The 8,848-nt window shown below is 57.9% G+C and overlaps 1 protein-coding gene across 1 annotated transcript in view; it reads right to left on the bottom strand.

The window, feature by feature from the left end:
- Positions 1–1,469: 1,469 nt before the first annotated feature.
- Positions 1,470–8,848, bottom strand: part of PADI1 (peptidyl arginine deiminase 1) — a 28,319-nt gene continuing 20,940 nt past the window's right edge. Inside the window, exons 12-16 of the mRNA XM_070404197.1 lie at positions 8,669–8,813; positions 7,783–7,876; positions 6,643–6,722; positions 6,280–6,405; positions 1,470–3,533 (exon numbers count right to left, since the gene is read on the bottom strand). Of these exons, the coding sequence (XP_070260298.1) occupies positions 3,300–3,533; positions 6,280–6,405; positions 6,643–6,722; positions 7,783–7,876; positions 8,669–8,813 (679 nt within the window). The 3' untranslated portion in view covers positions 1,470–3,299. The remainder of the gene's footprint in view (positions 3,534–6,279; positions 6,406–6,642; positions 6,723–7,782; positions 7,877–8,668; positions 8,814–8,848) is intronic.

Genomic DNA, 8,848 nt, shown 5'->3' with positions numbered 1-8,848 from the left:
TTTGAGAAGCAGGATTGGATGTCAGCCCTGGCTCAGCCACAGCCTGGCTGGGTGACCTGGGGCAAGTCACTTAATTGTCTGTACCTCACTTTTCACATCTGATAAGTGGCTGTTGTGCGGCTTAAATGAGACAAGTGGGTAGAGCTCTAGTACAGAGCTTGGCATTATTTCATGATGAGCGTTGTTGTTATTGTTATTATTATTAGATACTAAAGCCGCTGGGAGGGGGACGCGATGAGGGTGAAAGAGCTCTCTGACTAGGGGGAGCTCAGGAGGTCAGAGCAGGCTTGCTTTTCAGGTGGGGAAACTGAGGCCAGAGCGGACTTTTCGGCACCTGGAGGAACAGCAGGAGCAAGGGCTCTGGCAGGAGGAGTCTTGGGTTCAGGCTCCACCATGAACAGGGTTCTCGGGCCTTGGTTTCCTCGTCTGTAGAGAATGTGGCTAATCTCCAGCCCTGGCAGAGAGCGTGGCGGGCACACCCTGCCCCCGAGGCTCAGGAGGTGCTGAATGGAGGTTTCCTCTCTTCTCCCTGGTGCTGCTGATGGTTGGGGGCAGGTGGGGACCAGGATCTGCCTCCCAGAGTCCCCACCTAAAGCACTGGCCGAAGTCGGCGACCTCAGCAGGACTCTAAGACTGGCGCTCTGGTCTCCCAGTTTCTGGGGGGAAGTTCTTCTCAGGGAGAGCTACTGGGCTGCTGGGTCCAGCTTCACGTTTTGGGCTGTAAAATGCTTGGTGGCTGACTCCGCTCTGGATAAGAGTTTGAGCTCAGGAGGAAGTCCTAGACAGCCTCCTCAGCCCACTGTGAGCACCGTTGGGAAACAGATACAGGAAGTGGGGGAGGTCCCCCCACACCGGGCACTGGCCCACTGCACTGGGAACAGAGCCCCAACTCTCCCTTTGGCAGCAGACCCAGGCCTTCACCTCTCCCCAGTTATGACCAGCTTTTAGGAACAGATCGGTGGCTTGTTCAGACTAAAGTGCCAATGACGGATGGCAAAAACTTTTTGCCTCTAAATCCACAAGAAAAGTGAATATAAAGTGAATGAGTGGGTGAGTGAGTGAATGTCAAAGGGTGGGATCTGAGGCAGCAACCAGTGTGTGGGATGCGAGGGGAGATACTTTCAGGCCTGAAACCAGACCGCTGAGTAACACAGTGGCTTAGAGGCAGAAATGAAAGGGAATCAGTGGCATGTGGCCTGGGCACCAGTCCCGCTGGGGACCCTCCGGCCTCAGTCAATAGCTCCAGTGGCCTTCCCTCTGAGAGACGGAGGAGGCAGCCCAAGGAAGGGAGACGAAATGAATAGGCGGGGCCCACCTCCGCTGACAGCCATCTCAGCAGGGCCTTGGCCCCAGGACCAGCCCGCCTGGCTGCCTGGTGGTGTGGTGGGTGAAACTTTCTTCCCTCCTCCTCACAGCCCAGCAAACAAAAGCGAAGGAGGCTGCCCCTTGAAGAAATACATGTTGACATTTTTATTAATCAGAAAGATGACCAGTCACCCGGATCATTTTCAGAGGGGACAACAGTGTCCCCCAGCAGCCCCTGCGGCAATCCCAGCGCCTTGCACACCCAGCGCCCGCTCTAGGGACTTGCTCCCCATCTCTCTGCAGTGCCCCCTCCCCTCTCCGCCCTTTCCCCCTGGGGTCCCAGCCCCTGAACATCTCCCTTCTCCTCTTGGCTCAGTCTAGGTTTCCTCGTGATGACGATCAGAGAATGAGCAGGTAAGATGGGGTCCCGACAGAGCCTTCTGGAAGGGGAAGGTTCAGGTACGCCGCCCTCGCCACCTTACACCAGAGCGGTTCCATTTTTATTCGTTTCCTATGTTGGGTTTCCATGTAAGCATATGATTCCTAATAGAGTTTAACAGCAGCTGGCTCAACCGAGGTCTCACCAGGGGCCGCTGAAAACCCCGAAGGTGAAGGCCCAGGGACTGGGGGCCCCCAAGGTGGCCCTTCAAGCAGTGGGAGACAGAGCAGAGGTCTGCTCCCTGCTGCCCAGGCCTCTCTGGGGCAAGGGCCACCTCTCACCCTGCACTGGCCAAGCCTGCCTGCCCACCTTCAGAGATAGCCTAATGGCCCCCCACCCTCTTCTCACATCCGGGCCCCTCCTGTGTACAGCCTGGTGACCTCCCCCGGGGCCGGAGCATTAACCCCTGTGGCAGCTGTATCTTCCCTTCTAGACGGGGGGACACAGGGCCGTCATGGGGGTTTACCCACAGGTGAAACCCAAGCTCCGCTCCGGGTCTTGGGGTTGCTGAGGGAGCCTGGGCAAGCCTTCCCCTCCCACTGCCGGCAGAAGGAAGGGAATAATTAGAGACTATTAAAGGGAATTAAACCCCACCTTCAGAGATAGCCTAATGGCCCCCCACCCTCTTCTCACATCCGGGCCCCTCCCTGCTACATCTGGAACAGCCGGCTGCCCTCACATGCAGAGTCCAGAACCCAAGGCCCAGGAGCCCGGGACTCGGAAGCCCGGCCCCTGCTTCTGTCCAGTGCCTCAGCCCTCTCTGCCAGCCTGGCATCCCCCCTCCTGCCAGGCTTCCTGCCGGGCCTCCTGCCTTTGATGCCCTCCCAGGCCTCTTTTTGACCTCGTAGCCTTTTTGAGCTGGAAGCAGCCAGTACTCGTAATTAAAGGCTTTCCACGCAGATAACAAGCACCCTTCCGAGGAAAGAGTCAGGCATGAAAGGGTTTTTGTTGCCTTTTTTTCCTTTTAAAGCAAACCCTCCACGCTGGCTTCTCCTGTCCTTATTTGCCTATGTAGACCCGGCTGAGGGGGCTGGGAGGTCACAGCCGGGGGGTCCCCTGCAGGAGAAGACAGCCCAGGTCCTCGGTCCTCCAGGAGCCACAGGTGGCCCAGACCCAGGGGCCCTCACGTCGGAGCCCAGGCTCCCTGAGCCCCATTCCTGGTAGTTGGAAGAGAGGACGACAACTGGTAAGCACAAAGGGTCCATCAGGACAGAGGGGGAGCGATTCCAAGGGGGCGCCTGCCGAGGCCACGCATCGCCGCCCTTGAACACGCCAGAGCTGTTGGTCTTCTCCAGGCCCCCTGGGAGCTGTGATGGAGAGGGGAGAGGGGAGACTGAGGGTGGTCCTTCTCGGGCGGGGCAGGCCGCTCCAGAGGTGAGGATGTGTGGTGCCCATCCCTGTGCCCCCGTGCCCACGGCGGCCAGCACGTTTGCAGGCACTTGAGGGATTGTGCCTAGTAGGCCTCCCCCTATGGAGGCCAGGAAGAGGTTCTTCGCTTTCACTCTGGCGGGCTTCCCAACAGGTGGGCCGAGAGAATGGCGGGTAGGGAGCAGGCTCAGGGCACCATGTGCCACCACTTGAAGGAGAAGGGCTGCCGGCGCACGTTGGTCCCGCAGTGGATCTCCCCGAGCAGCTTGTGGTAGGACAGGTAGTCGTCGATGAAGATGCAGTGGAGTCCCAGCGGCTCCAGCAGGGACCGCACCTTCTCCTCCAGGCAGCAGCGGCCGTTGATGATGGGCCCGTAGGGCTTGGGGATGCCCAGGTACTTGCCTAAGACCACCATGTTGACCTGTAGAAGAGACAAGGCAAGAGGGGGGCCCGGCTGGCTGCGGACACCTGGCACATGGGGAACCCTTCTGGCCTGTGGCTCTGGCAGACCCATCCCCAGGTCCTGTCCCACCCTGGCCAGCATCCCTGGGCCACCAGGGCTGGGACTCCCTCAGAATGAAGGTCCTGCCCAGCTGGCGTGGCTCAGTAGTTGAGCATCGACCTATGAACCAGGAGGTCATGGTTTGGTTCCTGGTCGGGACGTGCAGGAGGCAGCAGATGGATGATTCTCTCTCATCGTTGATGTTTCTATATCCCTGTCCCTCTCCTTTCCTCTCTGAAATCAATAAAAATATATTTTAAAAGAAAGAACGAAGAAGGTCTATGGAAGCAAAGAAGAAATAGATTCATGGTTGGAAGAGAGGATTGATAACCAGCAGGGCTGTTAGTAACATACATGGGAGATTTATATAAAGACACACCATCCTCTACCACTTTCTCCCATCCATCAGAAAACTGTCACAACAACTTGGTTAGAATAAGAGTTTACCATCATCTGTCAGAAACGTGTACAAAAAATATGCCATCGCCCTAGCTGGTTTGGCTCAGTGGATAGAGCGTCAGCCTGCAGACTAAAGGATCCCAGGTTCCATTCCGGTCAAGGGCACATGCCTGGGTTGAGGGCTTGATCCCCAGTAGGGGGCATCCAGGAAGCAGCCAATCAATGATTCTCTCTCATCATTGATGTTTCTATCTGTCTCTCCCTCTCCCTTCCTCTCTGAAATCGATAAAAATATATTTAAATGTATACACACACACACACACACACACACACACACACACACACCATCTACACGGTCTATGGTGTGAATGTCCTTATGGGGCTAGAGCATTTGTTCAGTGTGCAGCTTGCTCAGCTGTCCCTGGAAGCCCTGATAATCCTGGATAATTATCACCATGTACTGAGCACCTACTATGTGCCAGATATAGCATCACTAAACTGCACAGCCTTCCTCTGAGGCTGTGATTGGGACAGGTCTGTAACATGCTCAGGCCACACAGAGAAGTGGGAGACTGAAATTTGGTTTGGTCTGACCCATACCAAGACTCACACTCTTTATCCTCTGCCAGAATGGAGCACTATGGCGGCCTGGGGCTGAGGCTGGGGCAAGAGCTGGGAGCCCTTGGGGGCACCTGGGTTAATCTCCGGTGGCATCTCTGCTTCCCTATTTGGGGGCCCTGGCTGGGGGCCTAGAGGTGGGGAAGGGACATCTCCCCAGTGCAGGGTGTGGAGGTTTCTTAGAGGAAGGGTCAGCCCTGGCTTGATGGCCAGAGGAGGGGACATTCTGGACCCGCTTCTAGAGGCCATCTCAGTGTGGGGTGAGCTGCCCTGGACTCTGGCATCCCATTCTCGAAGCCCTAGCCCCTCACCCTCAAGTCTGCCCTGCAGAGCCATCTAGGCTGGGAGCAACATCAAGCTGGGGGGTCTCAGGTCAGCTCCATGGCCTTGGCCCTGAGCGACCCACTTGCTCACTAATGGGCCAGAACTTGCCAGGGAAGGAGTGAGGCCAGGAGACTAAGGGGAGGGAGAGGAGCCAGGTGCAGGGTTCAGGACAGAGCCAGCCAGGTGGGCCCCTCCTGGATGAGGACTCAGGAGACGGGAGGCTGCCCCCTGGCTCGCTGGGGACCGTGAGCAAGCCAACCCCTACCCTCTGTGGCCTCAGTTCCCCCTTCTGACAAATGAGGGGTTAACTCAGCATTCCCTAGGGGCCCTTCCAGTAAACACAGACTGGGACCCTATGGCGTGTGTTGGGGAGTGGGCTTCTGGCAGGTGTGGGCAAGGCCACAGCCAAAGGAGGGCTGACCAAGGTCATGGGCTCTGACCCAGGCCTTACCAGCAACCCTCAGCCAGGCCAGAGCTGGTCACCCCTTAGAACTCCGATGTCCAGTACGGTAGCCACTAGCCCCCTGTGACTGTTAAAATTCAAATTAAAGTAAGAGTTTGGTCCACCACACCAGCCACAGTTGAAGTGCTCAGTAGCCACACGTGGCTCAGTGGCTCCCATGTCATGTTGTGCAAATACAGAACATTTCCATCACCCCAGAGAGTTCTAACGGCACTGCCTTAGGACGGTGGTTCTCCACGAGGGGGGATTTTACCCCCCGGGGCATTTTGATTGTCATAAGGGGGATTGCTGCTGGCATCCTGTAGGTTGGGGACAGAGATCCCCACATCCTTTCCCAAGGGAATAATGGGCACTTTGGCCAGGCCTGTGCCGATAGCATCGCTCAGGCCCCTCCCAGGGGCCAGGCTGGTGAGCTCACAATCTCTCACCTGCTCTGTCAGCTGCCGAGCTAATGACAGCCCGGGAGGTGGCTGCCACCTGCCCCACCTGCTGGGCCCAGGGGCCCCACTGGGGAGCAGAGAAGGCGGCTGAGGCCCAGAAACGGAAGCCCAACACCTTTGGAACCAAACCACACTTCCTTTTCCCATTTGGGGAAAACCACGCCCTGACTCGTGGGGCTGCGGGATGTTGTGCAGCGTCCCTGCCCTCCCCCACCGGGTACCCCTCACTGAGGCAATCCAAACGGCCCGGGTTGAGAGCCCCTGATGGACGGTCTGTATTGGCACGGAAAACACACACATGCTGGAGGCTGCGGGCCACCCCGGCTGTGCCATCTGTCCCTGTACTCGGGGTTGCTCTTCTCTGGAGGCCCAACGGGGTCCCCACCAGGCCCCAGGAACCAGAACAGCCCCCTGCCCTCACCATGTCGGGGAAGAAGGCTTCTGCGTACGGGCCCCTCAGGTAGAAGAGCTGCGGGATGTCCACGATGTCCCGCTCCGTCAGGCCCAGCTCCCGCTTCAGCACCTCCCGGTTCCAGTCGATGCATTTCTGGGGGAGTGAGGAAGGATCCAAGGCTTGCAGAGTTCCTACTGTGTGCAGCCTCTGCGCCTTTTAGCTCCTTTTAGCTCCTTTGATCTTTGTGCCATTGCTACCCGAAGGTGGGAAAACTGAGGCTCAAATGGCCTTCCCTAGGGCCCACCCTACCCTCAGGTCTCAGCAGCCCCCAGCTGCTCTCTCTGGATAATGGGGGGACCCCCAAGAACAGGCAGCAGGCCTGTCCCTCACCTGCACATGGAGACTGTCGCTCTGGAGGCTTCTGTCGGCCAGCAATTCATTAATGCTTCTCTTCACCTTCTCCTCTAACCCTGCAAGAGCGAGAGAGACCGTCCATGGGCTCAGGGAGTCCTGCCCAGGCCACCATGGGCCCAGGCCTTCACGATCTGGGCCAGAATTTCCTCCCCACCTCAGTGCCAGGGCCTGAAGCAAGGATGGAGAAAGCCAGAGATGGAAACCCTGATAGGACCTGGCTCTGGCTGCCAGTAAATCCTGGGGATGGATCACAGACCCCTTGGGAAGGGACACCTGGGCTCAGGGCCTAATCATCTCCATACAGTTACCATTACTGAACACCCACCCTGTTCTGGGACTCCCGCTGAGCTTATTATTAGCCTTCAAAGCACTGCCAGGTAGGGTTCATTATCCCCCCAATTCAGAAAAGAGGAAACGGAGGCACTGAGAGGGTCAGGACGCATCCGTGATGTCACAGCCAGCAAATGGCAAGACCAGGATTTGGACCCAGGTCTACCCAGGCCGCAGGCCACTCCACAGCCCTTCCCAGGCCTCATTCCTCAGGGGAGAGCTCTGAGCTGGGCGGGGGGCGGGGGGGGGGGGGGGAGGTCTGTCAATTCCCAAAGGAGGGTCTACAGAGAGGCCCTGACCATCCACCTGGCTGCTGGGCCCTCTTCCCTTAAGCCCCTAGCCCTGCTGCTCCCTGCGGCTCAGCCCTGGGAAAGCCACTTCCCTCTGAGTCCCGGTTTCCTCGTCTGTGAAAAGGGATAAGGAGGGGGTGTGGGAGATCCGAAGGGGGGAGAACGAGTGCCCGCACAGGATGGCACAGGGGCATGCTCATTGCTTCCTGCTCTTTTCCTCTCCCGGGGTGTGGCCAGGAACCGCCCACTGTATGGAGGAGGTCACCCCCTTGGGTGTGCCTAGGACAGATCACCACCTCGCAGCTCCCTTTCCTAGCCCAAGGGAGGGAGCGCCTCATCCTTAGCTCCCACGTGAGAGTCAGGAGAATAGTGACGTCAGGCTCTGAGTGCAGATCTGCAGACAAAGGGCCTGTAGACGGGGCACAGTCAGGAAAGGCATCAGCGGTGCCCAGGGCTGGCAGCGTCCCCGCAGGACGCCTGGGTCATTGGCACTCACCATCAAACTGGACCGCCTTGCCGTAGCCCTCCATTTTCTTCTCTCGGAACAGTTTAAGGCAAGCCCTGGGGCTCGCCAGGAGCAGCCGGAAGCCCTGGCACAGAGGGAGGGAGAAGAGCTCAGTGCACGGGTTCCCCTAGATGCAGGAGACCCCAAACTCAGGAGGGGCCTAAGTTCAGAGGCCAGACCGCGCACGGGACACTCAATCTCCACCTCAGCATCACCCACCGGCTACAAAGAACTACCAACAGGTCCTCCAAGCTGGCTCAGGCCTCTAGGCCTTTGTCCATGACATTCTCCCTGCCTGGGGGTCCTTCCCTGCTTTACCCACCTGGGAATGCAGCCCCCCGCCCAGGCTGCTTGCTCCCTGAAGGCTGTGCCCTCTGGCCATCTCTGCAAGGCGGTAAACCGAGGGATTAACATATTGGCCCAGAGCCCACTGTCTGGGTTTGAACCTTACCCTACCTGTTAATTGCCCTTCTGAGCCTCAGTTTCCTCATCTACAAGATGGGGGCAATGATAATAGTAGCCACCTCATGAGAATTAAATGAATTAAAACATGTACACAACATAGGTGCTCAGTAAATGTTACCAACTTTTTATCAGTGTCACTTCACAAGGGTCTTGGCTGAGTGGTGTGGATCAGAGGAAACACCCGGTAAGTGTGAGAATGTGTGTGAGTAGTGAGCCACTGAGTGCCCCCCTGACCTGAGCTCTGACCTCCTCCAAGAAGCCCTCCAAGATTAATGCCCCCTGGCCTCAAGGGTACCCTGCCTCTGAGCTCAGTATGGATTAGGTGTTGAGTTGGTCCCAAGTAGCTCTGCCCTGTTTCATCCCCTCAGGTCAGGCAAGGGCAGAGGTGGTTCCCGCAGGAGAGGGGGCACACCTTTTGGTCGGAGGTGGGCACGAAGGTCAGGAATTCATCCACGTGGCCCACGGAGAGCCAGTCAGAGTAGAGCTCCACAGGCGCCTGCACCTGCTGGGCCTTCAGGAAGTCACACAGCACCTTGGCCATTCGCCGCCCATGGGTCCTGTCGGGGGAGGGAGAGAGCGGCCATCACCTCAT

The sequence above is a fragment of the Myotis yumanensis genome, unplaced genomic scaffold, assembly GCF_028538775.1.
Source record: "Myotis yumanensis isolate MYYU_CA2020_CCGP unplaced genomic scaffold, mMyoYum1.0.hap1 SCAF_2, whole genome shotgun sequence".
Taxonomy (NCBI): domain Eukaryota; kingdom Metazoa; phylum Chordata; class Mammalia; order Chiroptera; family Vespertilionidae; genus Myotis; species Myotis yumanensis.
Note: the sequence above shows the minus strand (reverse complement) of the source record. Positions and strands in the feature narration are given on the sequence as shown.